The following is a 19210-nucleotide window of genomic DNA, read 5'->3' on the forward strand; positions in this document are numbered from 1 at the left end:
CAAGTATGTAGCTTATTCTTAATTACTAGAGCAATACAAAGGTCTATTTACTTTTACCAGAAGTACTTTGCTTCTTAAAGCTTCTGAGGTATTGCTGTTTTCCATGAAGAGGTCTTGAAATTAATCATCTGTTGTCATAGTAATATGAGGAGAACTTTCTCAGCCTCCATCTCTCTGTTCCTTTCTGGTAAAGATAAGTCCAGGTGCTGGCCATTTTCTCAAGTGTCAAAGTGTTTTGAAGAATGTATATATTGTCTTATAATTCAATTAAAATGTTCCTCCTCATTGACTGCAGAAGCAATTGATTCTGTAGTCTATTTTCAATTAGTGCCAAATCCTTTCAGACAGCTCCTTGGAATTCTTGCAACAATAAAACCCTCGTTTTTGTAATGTTGTCTTTCACTTGATGTTTAATTAACTAATTTATCTTCAACCATCTTCTTTTCCTTGTCTTCAAAGATATCTAGAGGAAATACATTAAGCTTTTTAACTTACTTACCTGTAATTAGAATTTTCTGAATGTAAACTTATCCTGTTTGCTTTCTTTGGGAGCCACAGAAATAGAAGCAAGTGCCAAATATGCTTTTTTTTTATTTAAATTTTGAGTGGTAGGGCACATAATCTGACACATCTGTGCCTTTTCCAGAGGAGTTTAGATATAACTGCTGGATCTTGTAGGAAACAGAGCTGTAATCCACTGAGGATCCCAGAGTACTTCCATAGCTCCAAACGTGATGTTGTTAGGATGAATAAGACTTAAAAAATGCATTATTTCATTCTTCTCTGTGATTTGACCTAGTTCCCATTGAACAATATTAAGATGGTCATATTAACTTAAGTGGGAGTTAGACCAGCTTAAAGGGATTCACATCTGGTTAAAATATTCTCTACAGTTATGTATTTTGTGATGGTTGTTCCTTCTTAAACATGTTGTCCATAAATCCAGCTTTCTTCACATGTTCCGAGCATAAAAACCCTCTTTGACAAGTCAGTCCATTTTTAGGTCTTTTCCTACATATTAATACAGTTTCATTTACATACATGCTTGTATACGGCATATATGCTTATATACCTGTAGGCTTTTAATAATGAATTTTACAAACCAAGACATTTTAGATGGACTTTTTGTCTTTTTAGTTTGTCCATGAAATTGTAATGGATTGGGTAAAGCTATAAAGCAGGCAATACCCTGTTTTAACTCCATAGGAAAGCACTTTCTGAATGCAGTGAGGCTAAGGTAGGAACCGTTACGATTACACAGTAAGCTGAATTTCCAATGCAGATTCAGCTAGACATACCTCAAGTGCTTTATTCTTTCTATACATGTCTGTCTTGAGCAAGTGGTGAAAACAATCTTGGCCATGTTTTCAGCTAATTCTGTGTAATGTAGAACAACTTTTGCAGATACACATGAATATCATATTTAAAATAAGTAACTGATTAGATTGTAATCTTTAAAGATCGAAGGCTGTATTTTCTCATGTATTTTTGTATAGCACTAAGCACACCATTAGGAGTAACAGTTTAAACATTATGCTTTATTTTACTGGTATCCAAAGGAAAATTTTTAATCTGAGTGAGTAGAAAGAAATTTGAGATCCTTGCATTCCCTCATTGAACAAAATAGTCTGTTGTAGCTGATTACTTTTGGTGAAGGTGGAATAGAACAGGTGTGACAACATAGTGTTATATATATATATATATATATATAAAAACAGTTATACCTGTGAGCTTTGAAGGCACCGCAGTGTCTGAATAGATTTTTTATTTTTAAATAGGTCAGTTAGAAATATTGACAGCTAATAAATTTTTTTTCTGCAGATAAAGACTAACTAATCTTAGCATTATATATTGTCTTATATAGACAGATTTCACAGTCTTATATTTTGTCTGAAGCAGGATCTTCACTGTGAAATAAGTAGAAAAGGGGAAGAGGTACAGTTCCGTTAAGCCCTAACATATCATTGACTGTCAGGTAGGTCTTGTTATGCTGTCCATCCTCATTTAACTATCCCACAAGATCTCTTAATGAAGTTAAGCCCCAAGTTCACTCCAGTAATTCTGTGGCAAGAGTTTGTGCAATGTAACAATTCATCACTTGTCAGGAAGGCACTTTTAGTTTATACATTTAATAAGGGCATCCTCTAGCTTGGTTAATTAGAAGTGAACAGTTTGCATATTTACTAAATGCAGAGTGTCATTGCCACCACGGCCTATTGCCTACATGAATTATTTCTCTATCTGCAATAAACAGCTGGGTAATTATTACTGCCATAATCAGATAAATTCCCTCTGTAAGGCTTTTCTTACATGGCAATTCTTTGAACTCATCCAAAGCTGAACAAAATTTATGAACTCCAGCAGCTAGGCCACTTTTTCACAGTGTAGTGTCCCTGTTCCCTATTTCAAGGACATGTAGAGTATCATAAATATTGTGTAAATTAGGAGGATAAATATGATTACCTAAAGATTACATATTAATAAACTTGATTTTCAAAATATAATTTTCAGGTTGTAACTGATTACATTATAGCAGTTCTGTTTTATCTAATTGTAGAGACATGACAGGCCATCTATATACAGGCTATACTAGGTTATCAAGGAAGAGCTGTAGCACTTGAAGACTAAAGACTCATGAAAAACTATATAAATATTTTTCATGTGCCTTTTGGAGAACCAGTCATTTCAGCTGTTTAGGTCATTAGAATTATGACAAATTTTATGTGCCATTTATTCAACTCACTTAAAGCAGTTCTTTTGTCATTAAAACGAGGTGATAGTTCTTTTTGGTGTGCAATTTTCAGTTTAATAATGAAGCATAAAATTTCAATGCACAAATTTATGTGTTACATTAGAAGATTAGATATTTCTTTTATTTGTAGAAGCAATTTGTATACAAACGATTATGTCACTAAGCTTGCTCTATACTATCCAAATATTCCAGCTCATATGTGGGTGTATCTGCAGACACATCAGTGAGTACTTAATTTACACATGCAGTTTTTCCAGAATGTGCTGGAATGTAGCCTATTCTTGAGTTCTTCAAAGAAACAAAAGAAAATCAAAATACTTGTGTCAAATTTTTTTGAATTAACGCACAACAGCCTGTTTGATTTAACACAAGGGGTTTTTATCATAATGTAAGATACAGTGTTTGAGTGCAACTAGAAAATTGCCGTTAGCTGCTCACACACTTTGTAACTCCTTATTAAGTAAGTAGCATACCTCAGTTTAACAAAATGTTCAGAGACAGCAGGAATATTAAGGCAAACCAAACTAAGTAAGTGTTCTTTGGCACTTCCTTATCTAATGGAAGTCTTTTGAGGCTAGACTGCCTTTCTCATTTCCCATTTATGAGGGAGAAATAGCGACTACAGTGGTGAAGATCTTTAAAAAGAGCCACACTACTGTTGTGTTTTGTTATTAGAAGTGTGGTATATATGCCTTGCATTTTCGCAAGTTCATGATCTGATTTTTGACTTGAGTATTTGAAGGCTTATTGATCTTTCCTTGACATTTCAGATTTTTTAATGGTGGAAAGTTATGGTCCTTCCCTTTATATTGATGTATCTTGTAATATCCCATGAAGTGTCATGGAATTGCATGAGATGCAAAACATCATACAGTCTCTCATAACCACTTCTCTTTTTGTTTTAAAAGAAAAATGTCTGAAATGAAAAAAAGGGGTTTAAGGATAAGAAAGAACTCATAGTCCCATTTAATTATTTTTTTAACTTTCTAGACCATTATAAATAGACCCTTCTGTTATCTAAGACGAGTTAGTTCTCTTAATTACTGACTCAGAGAAGAGAATGAAAAAACTAATTGTCTGCTATTTTTACAGTCTAGAAGAGTAATGAGGAATAAAAAAAACAGTGTTGTTTTTTTTGTTCTATGATACTCAAAATAATGTTATTCTGAATCAGATGGTCTAGTCTGACTTCAGATCTATCACCGATATAATATTTATCAATGAAAAATTACAGATATAACAATATCTGTAAAAAGCCAATTAAATTTTGGCTGAACAACCTAGTCTTGATTTAAGAACATAAAAAGATAGAAAATACCCTTTTTATTCTACTATAGGAGTTAATTACCTTTGGTGTTCAAAGTATGTCCCATATTTCCCCATTGAAATAGTTTCATTTTATCTTTGAACCATTGCTTCTTGTTATGTCCTCCTCTGCTAGACTGAAAACTCCTTTATTATTCAGAATCCATACATGAATCTAGCTATCTTTTAGTTTTCGTTGTACCAAACTTAAGCAATGGAGGTCATTGCAAGATGTCTCTCTGCTTAAAATAATTTTGGTGACCATTTTGGACACTTTCAATCATCTTTTAAAATACTGTCAGCATCAGAACTCCACACAGTTAAGGTGTGTAGGAAATTAAAAAAAAAATAATTCCTTCTAATGTGTTGTCAGTTTATGCATTGATTTATATACCTTTTCATCACAGTATCATAAAAAAAGCTTCATCTCTCTGAATGCTACTAGGAATAACCCCTTTAAAAGCTATAGTCCCCCATACTGCGTGCATGATTTTTTTAAAGCAGTGCACAACTTTTACTTATTATTATCCCCTTTTGAAATTCTTCAGACTCTTCACCTTGTAGGGATAATTACATGAATGCATTAAGTTGTTTATCCTTGACAGTGAGGCTAAATCACAATGTTTTACCTTGAACTTCATAGTTCCTACTACCTTCAAACCGAATCCACACAACATAGTATTTCAAGAAAGCAACATCTGCCACCTCTTTTCCTCAAGCAGGCTATTCTTTTCTTGTCCAATTAACTAGCTGATTGCAAATTTTTTGATCTTTCAGCTTACATGACACACAAAATGATGCAGCACTCATTAGCTTACTTGTATTTGGGGGTGGGCAGCCTCTCCACCATCTAGCATTGTGCATGGCTACTCAAGAAGGGATCTAGTATTCAGATCAGAAAGTTAAATGCTCAGGTGTAGGCAATAGAATCTAAATGTAGGATGTATTCCTTAGGCATGAAGAATTGGATACCTAAATCTATAATTTAATGTAGCCTGGTTTATACGGTAGAACCCAAATTTCAGAGAATAAACTTTAATGCTGAGTGTAATTTCTTGCATGCCATCCTAAAAAAAGCCTGATTTTTTTGGGTTATTGATGCCTTCAAAGTTTTCAAGACAGTAAGAGATAAGATTTCCTAGCACTTCTGAAAATTGGGATCTAGTTGATATTTTTAGTTTGGCAATTAGCCACTTCTGTGAAATCACATACTTACAAGTAGCACTGCAGTATTTAAAAATGCGTCAGATCTCTCCCAAAATAATTGCATTTGCTATATAAAAGATGTACTAATTTGCTGTGTCTTTCATAATGTTTTATGCTTCATTAAAAATGACATCATAGATGCTCAAGTGGTAACACCATTCTATGAATACAGAATTTGAGAAAACCATCAGGTACCGTGAAAATTACTACGAAGTTGTGAGATTTGGCATTACTGCTCAGCTATACGTAATGGGTCAATACATAAAAGCTCTGCCTGCCTTGCCATTGTAAAACCTGATTAATGTGAACGAAGCATACCATTTTATTTGGAAACATATGCAGACTTTTACATGAAAGTAAGTGAAAAATGTGAGTTAGGGAGTAGGTCTCAGTCAAACTGTTTCATAACACCCTGAGAAGGAAAATCAACTTAGCTGATGACCTTTAGAAGTTATAATGTCATGTTTGCTTTCTAAATCACATAATGTTGAATATTGTAAATGTTGCCAAGTACCATATATTAAAGTAAAAGGAATACAGATATGTCTACATTGTCCTGCACTGCAGCAGAGAGATAACAGTTGGCTTAAATGAGTTCATTCTAGTACTGGGAACAGCTTAACTGTAGCAAAACATAGCAGTGTGCTTTCCTCTAGTTATTACTGCGCAGATGGTAGCATATATAGTCTTCTGGGAATTGCAGTGCCAAAAGATAACAGATACTTTACATGACATTCACTAGAAAACTTTCAATGGTATTTGGCCGTGGTAGACATCCTCTTTATATGTTGCTGGAAAAATTAAGATCAGGACTGCTGTCCTAGCAGCTTAGCAGTGACACTCTGCTAGAAATGATCACTGCTGCTAAACTGCTATCAGCATAATTTGTGTTAGGGCTCTGTTATCCGTTCTGGGCCAGATCAGCTTTGTTACCACAAATACTAATTTCACTGTTTAAGCTAATCAGTAAGGCTGATTTTCCATGGAGGTGTAAATAGCAAACAGACATGGAGTACAAATATTTTTCCTGCTATGGTCAGCTTTACTAGTATAGACCTGAGCATAAATAATCTTGAACCATTGTACTTGCATCCAGTTCCTCAGTCAACAGAAGCTTCGGTGTTGTAGTTACTCTTATGCACATCCGTAAAGGGTGGGTTTTGCAGTTTAATGAAATCAAAATAGTTAAGTAACAAAACATCATTTAAATTGGGCTTTTTACAAAAAATATTTTTAACTTCACAGAATTCTGTGCTGCAAATGAGTATCAAGTAAATTCATTTTAAGGATTTATACACACAAAGGAAAAATGTTTTGACCAATAAGTTGCATATCTCCAGAAAATGGAAAAATTTGAAAATATTATATATTACCGAAAAAGTAGTTTTTAAATAGATGTGAGTAAATACACTGTATGAGTTGTTATTGAAAAGTTAATAAAAAGATTCTGTACAATGGATTAGGGAAAATACTCCCTTTTTATTTATAAACTGGCTCTGCAATCAGTATTTTGAAAAGCTGTTGCACTTTCTTGAGTAACTGTGCAGCAGTGGAAATTGGAAGGATAAGAAAGATATATCAGTCTGTTCCTTCCTATCGTCTGGTACATGCTGTGTCCTGATCTCCTGATCTGCACAAGGTATTCATTCACTGTATGCCCTTCACTGCTATGTTCATCACATTTCCTACGTAGTATATTGATCACATTGTGGACCTTGACATTTGAACTCGTATGTCACTTAATTCCATTGGCAGTGTGCACTACGTGACTAAGGAAGGATGGGCACAGTATGTTCTACTATGCACAAATTATAATGGGATGTTAAAGTGTTATTAATTTCTTTCTGTAAAATTAATAAGAATAGAAACTGTAGGGGTTTTTTTGCATGCTTACATACTAGCTTTATTTATTTTTGGTTTTTTTTCATCCTAAGGAGTCAAATTAGTTTCCTATTCACTGCACTGCAATGACAGAGCAGTAGCATTCTTCCAGATTTTGAAGGGAGTGTTGTGATTTAGTTTTTGAATGGATTGACGTAAACATTCACATTTAAAACTAGTAAGAATTTTGGACACACATTTGTGATGGGTCTCCTAGGCAGTAAGATTACCTTGTACAACTAATAATTGACTGCCTCTCAGAGCATGTTTCACTGCAACTTGAGATCAAACAGTTTGGCCAAGGGATTCTGTCAGGATACACACAGAAGTATACATCACGGTAGAGAGGAGTAAGGGGGTTACAGAGCTGCTGTAGTCCGTTCAGTACATTTGAACAGGTTCATTCAAAAAGTCAGGAAAAAGTTGAGGATGATCAAGCTGTCTGATGTTACGTAGCTAAGTATGTAGTATGTATGTTCTGTTAAAACTGTGCCTTTAAAGTACAGAGCTCTCCAAACTATTTTTACATCCTAGGCTAGTCTGTACATATATTTCATTTTTTTCCCAAATATAATAGATTAAGTCAAATGATATTACCATGGCAGGTCATATTGCATTCTCGCCTACACCAATGTAATGTGAAATCAAGTGGCATGCAGTGGTGTATCAGAAGTATTGTCCAACTAATTTCATTTTCAATTCCATATTCTGTATTTGAGGAGGTAGGATGATATATAGTTGGGAAGGTAAAATCGATTTAGGTTATCTTCTTTTATGCTAAGGTTGCCTACTGCCTGTGTTGCAGAAATGTTATGATTTGGGGTCTGAATTGTTTAAAATCACAATAACTTTATACACTTTCTGGGTACTCTAGGCAACTATACTAATTATTGATTTTCTCAGATGCCCTTTACTTTAGTTAATATTATAATTTTATGGTTATCTGGTCAAAGGACCATAGAATGCCAGTGAAAATGCAAACAGAATGCAATAGTTTGATAAAGTTCAATAAATGTAGGTCAGTATGAATTTGTAAAACGATGAAGTTCTATGCAGAATTATTAAAATCTGTATATTACTGGAATAATCACTTGAAGACCTTTCCAAAAGTGCCAGGAACAATATTATATGTGTATTTTTAACCTTTATACAGACAGCAGGAGCACTGTCAACTGAATTTGCATCTCATATCTTGAACCGACACCACTGCATACTGCATATGCTTACTGCATAATGAAGTATCAGAATAACAATAAGTTACCTTGTCATATGAAAATGTTTTATTTTCAAATTGTATAAAGCAATAATTTTATCATTTACAAATCAATAGCTACTTCACCTATTTGCTGCACAAGATAATTTTTAATTCTGGGCTTTGAGCACACATATTGATAACCCTATGCCTATTTTCAATTACATGAAACATTCTCTATGACAAGTAAAACACACTTTGTATTACCCAGTATATTCATTGTTTTAACAAAATAAAAATGCATCCTAAGCCTGTGCTAATAGATTTTGACATTCTTCTGATTTGTTGAACAATTTTAGATCATGATGTTTGTCATGTTGTTTGTCAAAACTTACACATATTTCATCTACAAAGAAATTCCATAAAAATCTGTGTGGGAGAACTCTGGACTAAGCCTATATGGGAATCCAGGTTTGCAGGAAGATGCAGCAGATGCTGTTAATATACTGAGATAAACTTTAATGTAATGAAAAGATTATGTGCTAAAAAAATTACCCACTTTTTCAGTTTTAACAGTTTAATAAGCAGTACTATTCCAACTATGAGCCATGCTACAGACAAATCATTTATAAAAATAGAACAAGATTATTAATTAACCTAAAACATGTTTTGCATTTACAGAACTCTTTTTTTTTCCCAAAAAATTGATGAAGCTTTAAAAATACAGGCCAAACAATTTGTGCGTATTCAATTTTCCCACTTCACAATGAACCATGAAAAGTTCATCCAGAAGCAAATTTGGTCCAAAGTCCACACAGTATCTTGCATCACATTTAGTATTCATAATATCACACAGTTCCATGAAAATATTGCTTATTATTGCTCAATCAACCTAAGATATGTGTAGACAAAGAGAAGGCTGGCAGTGTAAGGGTTTAATCTGAAGATACTGGATTTCAACAATTTTTCAATTTAATGGAATTTGGATTTATTTTCTCTGGGAAGACATACATGTAGAAGGTCATGAGCATGAAACTTCTCAATGAACACATTTACATGTAAGGTGTCTGGAAGTCTGTGTTTGGAAGTATAAAGTTATGTCTTCAGTATCACTTGTACACATTATTGTGTATGGTAACAGTGAAGCCACCTGCACGGTGTGTAACATGTTAGTATTAATCTGCTAATGTGTGAAAAATTATACACTTATCCAACTACTTTTCAATTCTCTGCTTTTGTTGCTCCTATGAAATTTTTGAAAGTATGGTAAAAGGGATGAAAGTTTCAGGTTCAAATAGCTTTAGAATAAATCTATGTTTATGCTAAAGCATCTATGCTTCCCAGTCAAGCAATGTTTGGACTACTACATACTCCTTATTTTGTACTGCTTCTCAGGAGACAATCAGCTTGGGAGCTACTATCCCTGAGACAGAATTATCTGCATGTTCTGTACAACTGTGCAGAGCGGTATAACGCAGGATGGAAATATTTTAGCACAACTGTCAAAATGTGTAGGCTGCCAAAGTATGTTAAAAATTATTTGTAACTGCTTAAAAAGATCCCTCAAGCTTTTAAAAAGATTATGGTACAGCATTGGTAAGGATGTGTGATAAGCAGGAAGGATCATGATGATTTGGATGATAGTACTGTTTGAAAAGATCATGAATTACATTCAAATTCAACAAGCATTTTAGACTTCATTTAATTTCAGGAAATAATGATTATTAATCATTCATTCAAAGTAATCTGGTAAATTCAGACAAATGACAATGGGAAACATTTTGCATCCCACTATCATTACATCTGTAATACAAATTTATATTTTTATCATTATTTGAGGGTTTTCATCACCAGTTGTGTTCTAAATAATAGAGCTCCCATATCTGTTGTTGGGAAGAAGTACATGACTATATAAGAACATGAATAAACGGCAGTAATATGTTGATAGACATTTCATCAGTTCTAGATAGTGGTACTAAAGCTGAATAGAGGACTCTGTAATCAAAAAGGAACAAGAAATAGTATTAAGTATGTAAAACACTGATCATACACTCTGATTTTGAAGGTAAAGTGGCATAAAATAAAAGAACAAAGTCGATACTATATGCATTGTCTCTTTATCCATTTGTTTATGATTGATTGATATAGAACAAAGAGTTTCCAAGTAAAAATGTTGATGTACCTACATGCAGTGACTCTGAAATCTGTACCTTAAGGACAAAGAAAGGTCGCCAATCTCTACAACTCCTAGTTCTTTGTCAAAAATGGACACAGTTAATGAGGTTTGTTTGGTACAGCACAAATTCTCAGACACAGATAGAGATCCTTTCAATGGAAACAAATTTGTTTGGCTTTACCAGGTTACTTAGCGATTAATAATAGCCTTGAGATGCAGGTCAGAAAGGTCATCGTCCCCGCTTGCCAACACAATCTAAAATGTGCAGCTAGTCCGGCTCTGCAGGCTTTGAGGCCCCAAAATGCTATGCATAAAGTAAAACAGGCTATTTTCCAACTTCTTTTTTCATATTAATAAGCAATTTTCAAGAGAAGGGTGGCAAAATGGGGGCCATGCCACTCTAAGTAATTCATTTATTTTGCAATTTAATCTTATGTTGGAAAAAAATTACACTGCTGCAAAAGCATAGCATGGTGATTTTTAAACGTCAATGTGCTTCATAAGTAACCTTGTATGAAATATTGTATTAGCAGCCTTTAACAGTAAACTGCAACAAAAAATATTTCCAGAGATTGAAACAGACCTATACATCTTTTCTTGTCTTTAATTTATTTCCTTTTCATTCTATTTTTGTTACATTTTAAATAAACCATATTTAATTACTTAATATTGTACTTATTTTAGTTGATAAAAACTTGAAAGATACCATCAAACAAATAAAAATTCTTCATTGCAATTGTATTTAAGAATGTGATTTCATAGTGTTTGTACTTATAAAGCAATTACTGCTCTTTCACGTATTTTGATGAGCTAATTTAATATTATGATAATTAAAATATGAAGAAAAAGTCTGAGTCACAGTCTCAAAAACACTTTCAGGAGCAGTATGACTTTCCCATGGGATTATTCATATCAGCAAACTTATCCATGTGCATATTTTGACAGGATTTGACCCTTGTCCTGGAGTGTCTTATTTGTTACTCATTGAAACAACTGAGACTTTTAATGTGAACCTCTCTAAATGATCTGTTTTGCTGGAGTTTTTGAGTTATCCATATATGTGAATAGTATCTTTTTCTTTGCTTTTTGTTTTATCATATACATGCATGCTTAAAAAAATGAAAACTAGAATTTACTCATTTAATTACCTTTTAAACAATCTAAATGCCTGATTGAATATGCTCAGTGTCTTTGGCACACAGGTTAATTTGAACTAGCAATTTCTTAGTAACAAAAATAACAGTTGTTAATCACACTAACCTTTTTTAACTGGGTCAAAAAAATTCCATACATGTGCACTGTGCACAATAGCATGGAATTTTGTTTCTTATAGAACATTAATTCACTCCACGGTTTGTGTAATTTATGGCAAGCCTGGCTTTATGAAAAAAAGCCATTGAGGGGGCAATCTACACCCATTTTCTGTTAAAGTTTTCTTCTAAACATTCAGTTAAGATCATTAGTTTTCTCCATTCTTTGAGAGCTAGTGTTGGGTACAGTTCCTTATTTCTTTTACAATGAAAGAATTTTGCATAACCTATTGAATAGGACCCACCCATTTAGATGACACTGTGTGTTTGCAAACCTCGGTCATGAGTAGCTCATAAGGCAATTACATTTTGGTTTTTTTGTGGTGACTGGACTGTTGCTGTCAGACCAGGGTAGGAAGTAACCTGTGCAAGAAGCCTAGTGCTATGGAAACTCCTTTCAAGGACATTGCAAGCGTAAAAGGTTTACATCCAGTTCTTCTCTCTGCCTATATTCTCAGCCTTACAAAAGGCTCAAGGATCTAGAAGTGAATGCCAACTCTTACCCTGTGTCTGCTGTCCTCTCTCATTCCATAAGGTCTCCCCTGTTTGCAGATCAGAAGGAGGTGTTGCTAGGCCTTGGCTGAAATATGTGAACCACTTTTATTTTACAACCATTTGAAACAAAATCACTAAATTATAACTTCTGCTTAGAGACATTCAAACTAAAATAATGCTTGAAGGCAAAAAAAAGCACATTGAAGAATACTATTTTATCAGGCTATAGAAATATGTAGGTTGACATATTCTTCAGTACAGTAAGCAATATGAACTAATATATTATTCATAGTTTTTATCATTTTAATCCTATTTCTTCAGTTATATCCATGTAGAATGCCGCTGCTGAGGAATTTAACTGTAATTTTACATTCCAGTGGTGTCACTGTACTGCTAATACATAACAGCAGAACGCCATGAAGCTATACAAGGGTTAAAGTAAAATAAACCATTAGCACATCTTTTATTGTTGTAATGCTGTTAGCAGATTTATTTCATTACAGGAGTGAACTCCAAAAGTACACAGAAATGAAGGAAAATGAAGAGAAAAGGAAAGACCTAGAAAAGAAGGAAAAGGAAAAGCAATACCAAGCCCGAAAGATGCATTACCTCCTTAGCACTGAGCAGGTTGGTGTACCTGTCCCTGACAGCTCATGCAAACCACTTGGGCCCCCAGCCTGACAGAGATAAACTAGCAGGCTGAATGGGACATGACTTGTTGAAAAGATATCACAAAGACACTACTTCGAGTTCAATTTAGTGCTTTTCTATAGGCAAGAGCAGGTACCATGACTATTCTGTGACAGTAGCTTCATAGAGGCAGCATCAGCACTGCTGGCAGAAAGAGTCCAAGTCAGCAGTTTGATCTGCCACTGTGATAACACAACATGAAGGGCATAACCTCGCTTTAAAAACTCATTTTGACTGGCTTATTGTTGTGTTGTTGCACTTGTCAAGATCTAACAAGTTATTAAGCTGAGAAGGGATTTCATTTTTTTTTCCTTTTTTTAATTGAGCTAATGCTTGGATTGGTGCTGTGTTCTGCTTGTTTTTAGGATAGATTGTAAATCCAGGTTTTCAGCTAAAGCTTTTCCTAGAACTGCCTGAATCAGCTTATTTAGTGTGATTGTTTTCACATAGAAATGCCTCATAAATTTTAAATATTTACTGATTCATTTGTTTTATATTGATAAAAGTGGTAGATTTTTTCAAGCTTTCTTATGTAAGCTGCTTTACAGACAGGTGAATATGGCAGTACATCTCTCTTATACAAAATTGATATGATTGGTAAAGCTTGTGGGTTTCTTTTTTTTTAGTCCCTTTTTGTGAACTTTTGTAAAAAAAATAAATGTTTGGTGACTGGTTGTTCTTCATATGAATAAGGAACTAACATGCAAGCAGGGTATGCTAGTGCAAAGGAAGTGCTTGCTTTTCATAGGTTCTTAATGATAATCTGTCTGTAAAAAACGTTAATTCTAAATAACGCAGGAAAAACACCATGACACTTAGTGGCAAAATGTTTAGTCTTTCCCTCTGTCTGGGAATAACATGTGACCTATCAAATAAATAGAAATATAGTTTAATTAACTGGATATCAGTTAATGAAAACACAATCTGTAAATCGAATTTAAGTAATTTTATTTGCAGGAAAAAGCATTGTAAAATATTAGCAAAAAATATAATTTTTTTTTTTCTGAGTAGCTTTTAGACAGGGGAGCTAGTTAATAACTGAAATTAGCTCACAATAATTGATTTGTCCAGATGTAGATCTAGAATATTAAGAATAATTGTGCAGTATTTTTATATTGTTTTATACTGTAGAAAATTGGGAATTCTTTTTTTTGAACGGGGCAATTTATGTAAATAAATGCATACACATAAATATGTGTAGCTGGAGTACAAAAATTGTCTGGTTAGATGCATTGAGCGACCTGTGGTCTAAAAAGATTTTAGTCAACTTAGTTCAGTTCTGATGAGACTAGTTTAGCAAGCCTTAACATGTTTTTAAGGAATGGCAAGTAGCGCCTTATTTCAGCCATCCGCCTGGAGGACTTCTGGTAGAGGGCAGCAGTAACTATTATGTTCTGATGAATTCAGGTTTCTAATTTTACAAAATTAGAATTTAGCTAGCAGCATTTTGCAGAACAAAAAGATGTTTGGTTTTGATTGCTGAGACGTTTTGTGAATAGTGGGACTCAGAGCCCACAGAATTTTTCCTTTATCACAGGTCTGTGCTCCAAGAACCATCTTCTTTTTTGCAGGAAACATTTTGAAACATGAATGAGTGTAAATCAATGCAACACCTACAGACAAACTGAAAACCAGCAAAGACATATATGAACTACTTATAGCAGTCAAAGTCTGTATTTCACAATTGCACATAATTATAGAATTTGGTATCTTGCAAAGTCTGTATTCCACAATTGCACATAATTATAGAATTTGTTATCTTGCTAAGGTACTGGGCAAATTGTTTCAGTGCAGAATTTACTGGTTTAGTGCTCTGACATTTTACTCTCTATACACCTGGTCTTCTGATCTGACTACAGCTGCATCTTGCTGTCTTCAAAGGACAGTTAATTGGATTACTGAGCAAGGTCCATTCATGTCTCAGTAGAAACAGGCAGCAAAAGTCAACACTTTTGGGTGAGTTAAGGAAAAAACATAATTTGTAAGCAGCAGGCATAGCAAATGAAAAGAGAGGGTTGGTGAGCTGGACTTACTGTAGAGTCATGTATTGACTAAAGCCAAATAAGTTATAGAGATGATCTGCTAAAGTTTGCAACAATCTCCTTGCCTTCCTGCCAAGCATAATGAGGTGCAATGATGGAGCTGAGCCACCTCATGCATCAAGGCTGCAGGTGTTCAGGCAGGTTATACGGACGGCATTGCAAAATCTATATTTGCAACAATTGTTTCAAATATATCCTATAGTTTTGAATCTTTTTGTTTTACTACAGGCAAAAAGGGTGAGAAAAGGGTGTTTGCTTTCTGACAGAAGGGAATTAAGAAGTTGTAGCTCCTCAGTCTTAGTAAAGAAAGGCATGTCAAGTTCCATTCTCTACTCCCTATGAGCTGAAGCTCAGAAACCCGTCTCAGAAGCATGTTACAGATTGAACAGGGAGATGGTCCAACACCGTAGCATTGTACAACATAGCAGATGCAGTGATCCTTTCTGGCCTTAAATCTATGAATCCTGTATTGATTGCAGAATTTGCTCTTCTTATTCCACAGATTTTATATATATATACACACACACACACACACACACACACACACATGTATATATATATATATATATATATATAAAAGGTTGGACCCATTCCTAATTGCTAGCATTGTTTTACATTTCAAAAAGTAAAACTTAAGAATGCTAGCTAGTGTCATGAATGTACAGGGCTGTCTTGTATGTATGTAATAGCATGGCCTGTGATGAAGTCAGTGTGTTTTTTTTTTTTCTGGAATTAACTTGCTATTCAAATATTTATTTCTTCCATAAACTGTTACCTTTATAAAGAAAAAAAAGAAAGAAAAAAAAAAAGAGGAAGAAATGAATATCAAACTGAGAATTAGTATGCATTATTTCTTGTTAGTGGTACCAGGTATATACACATGGTCTTATATAGACAGATGTGAGCTTGCTTTGATTACTTTCCAAGCCAATCTGGAGCTATAACATGGGGTTGAACCCAAACTAATTAGCCCTGTTGAGAGCCACGGTATATTAGCTCAAGAATTAATGCAGTTACACAGCTCCTGGTCAGCTCAAAATATGGGCAGAGTAAGTGTGTGCATGCTTTAAACTCAAGAACAAGGAGTTTGATCTGCCTAAAAAATATTATATAGGCATACCTACATGTAAGTTGTTTTGCCTGCATTTTCCCACTTTTCGGGGAGAGGGAGGTATGTTATTGAGTATCATTGCTATGAAACTGACATTCGGGGAAATCATTGGATGATAAAAAATGTTTGGTATTATACTGTACAGTTTTCCTATATACTTTGCACACAGTTGACTGAGTGTATTTTGCCAGAGAAACTTACCCAAATATGACCATTTCCAATTGCTACTTGTAGAAATACATAGCACTTACACAAAAATTTTAATCCACATAAAACTAAGCAGTTCATTTGAATAAAAGGATGTTAGTATTTAAGAAAGTTAAACATGTTAGAATGTGTAATCAATAACTACTAACAGTAGTAATGTTATTTTGCTGTTAATAATACATATTAGTAATGTAATTGTTGACTTTTTTTGGTGAAAGTACAGTGTTATGCATCCTGCGAACTTCAAAACACAGTTTTTTGCTTTACTAAAACCCATCTACATATTTTTTTTCTGTAGACCAGTAATATCCATGTGACACAAATTTAACTGTATTTGTAGGCATGAGTGGCCTTGACAAAAGAATGTAAATTTTTATTTTATTTAAATTAAGTTCGTTGCCAAATAATGTCTGGAGAAATAAAGCATGAGCTCTTAAACTTCATGCTTATGAAATACTGAGATTTTAATCAACTTGCTATATATGCCAGCAGTATCAGTAACTGGTCAAGTAACATCTTATAAACATGAGCTTCTTTTCTTTGAAGGAAATTTCTCCTTCAAAATTATAAAAAAACCCTAACAGTGAAGTCCATGCCCTTCTTATCATGTGCTAAGTTATCTTGTCTGCCTCACTTACTGGTTGCTTGTTGCAAGAGATTCCACTGTAAAATACTGCAAGAAATAAATCTGTGAGGTGACAACTGTCAGGCTTCCAACTAAATTCCATTTTAAACCCAAGATTCTCTATATTTCAGATTTTAAAATTTATATATATAAAACAATGTTTTCCTTGTCTGTTTTTATCCTTGAGTCATAACTTCTGACTTCATGATTAACATGATAAAAACGGCAGTACATATTTAACAAACCTTTGCCTTTGTTAAGAATATTTCTTGTAATTTCATATTGGTAACACAATAGAAATGAGTACAGATTTTTTTTTTCATTTTTTAATCCATTTTATCATGAACTGCATTGTAATTTCTTATTGAGACATGAAACTTGTTAATTAAGTTTTTATTTTTAGTCCGTAATCACAGTATGCTATTTCCACTATAGTGGTAATGATTCCTTTTTTTCAGTTGTCATTAATACAGGAACTACTTATTAAATGTGTTTTTCTGTTATAAACGGGTTTACCTATGTAGATTGCACTTCTATACCCCTTTCTGTATTAACAAAATTCACTATAATTGAACAGGTTCTTACTTCTGCTCCATCATATTGGCAAGGCTGACATTTGTAGTAAGGGCCACCCTCGGCAGAGCGCTGGCAAACAGCATTTAAAGTAAATGAAAGACAGAATCACTGAATACACGGATGGCACTTTGTGGGGGTGGGTATGAAGAGCCCACATGTGTTGGAACATGTGGTTGCACGATTCCAGTCGTTGGCATTTCCAGCCTGCCAAGAAATTTTGAGGTTGGTCTTTGTCTTACAATGATGATTAGAATTAGGTATAACAGACTAAATCCAAGGATCCGGTACCAGCCCAGAATGCAGACCTGTATTGTGTTAAGTATCTGCTGACAGAGCAAGCAGCAACACTGGGGGGAGTGTGAGTGAGAGCAAGTGTGTCAGCTCTGCCAGCCCTAGTGTTGCTGCCCAGGTGAAGGACCTGCAAGTCCACAGTGTGGTGGGGAGCAGAAGGCAGTGGTAACCGAAAGGAACCAGAGCAGAAGTGGTAGAAGGAGCAGAGTGGTGTGTGCCTTGTAAAGTCGTTGAGATCAGGAAAAGATTCCCACAGAAACAGTCTTCAGAGTGCCAGAGCTGAAAAGGCTTTGCTATTACAGTTTCTCCTGTCACTGAGGAAAGGGTTGGAGAATCAGCAGAGCAACTGATATTTCCCCTTTACTCTATGTTTATTTCCCATATAGCAAACAGTACTGGGTGAGGTTAAAGAGAACGTGAATTCTCTTTCCTCCAGCTTTCTTCTGTTTCTAAACAAATAAACCACTTTACCTTTTGTCAGGAGAAAATGAATGTACGACTAGTCCAGAAAGACAAAGTTCTTTGTGATATCATGTCTAAGAAAGCTTGAGGGCTTTGTCATGCAATTACAAAATCTACTTTGACATTATTGAGAATGTGATGTTATACATGCATCACTTAAGCTTATCATTGCTCTGGCTGGTGGACTGAGTCCCAGCCTCATTTCCGAACCTGAACTCCTGCTCTGTGATAAATCATGCTGACATTAGATGAGCTAATACTGGTCCTCTGTTCTGGGGGATCTCCTGTTCTATCTGAATGCTTTAACTATTGAGAACTTGAGAAGAATTAATCATGCAGTTGTGTGTGTATGCCTACTCTTGGGTTTTATACACCATCCTGTCTTTGACAATGGCCAACCGCATGTGCCCAGGGAAGACAAATAAAATGGGGCAATGGAAGAGTATAATGACATGCCGAGAATACTCTGCAGTTTCCAGCAATCGGTAGTTGAAGGATTTTTAGTTTTTTGGTGTACAGCTTTCCATTTTTGGATTATTAAGTTGTTCACTTTTTGCCTCTGTATTGCTCCAATTCCTGCCTCTCTTAATACTCAGAGAAGGAATAACCTAAACAGAGAGAGAGTATGGTAAGAGATCTAGGTCTATCCACAACAGCAGCTCTCAAATTCTGCTTCCTTGGAAGACCAAGTTCACTCATTCTTCTTGCAGTATTGTTTTGCAGCATACTCATTTCACAGCATATACTGTCTCTGCTATTCCATCACAGGAGAATATGCAACTGTGAAGTGCCTTGCCCTTTCTCACAATTTGGAGAGGTTCTGCAGACTGCATCTTCCATTCCAAGTGACACTAAAGTTCATCACTTTTCAACCCTCTTTAGCAGGGTG

At 34.7% G+C, this 19210-nt stretch overlaps 1 protein-coding gene across 4 annotated transcripts in view; it reads left to right on the forward strand.

Moving 5' to 3' along the window:
• SPATA17 (spermatogenesis associated 17) overlaps positions 1-19210 on the forward strand; it is a 90168-nt gene that overhangs the window by 22315 nt on the left and 48643 nt on the right. For all 4 annotated transcript variants that reach the window (XM_040611894.1, XM_040611896.1, XM_040611897.1 and 1 more), the window contains one exon: positions 12821-12944. In XM_040611894.1, the coding sequence (XP_040467828.1) occupies positions 12821-12944 (124 nt within the window). The remainder of the gene's footprint in view (positions 1-12820; positions 12945-19210) is intronic.

This window comes from Falco naumanni, chromosome 12 (assembly GCF_017639655.2).
Source record: "Falco naumanni isolate bFalNau1 chromosome 12, bFalNau1.pat, whole genome shotgun sequence".
NCBI lineage: Eukaryota > Metazoa > Chordata > Aves > Falconiformes > Falconidae > Falco > Falco naumanni.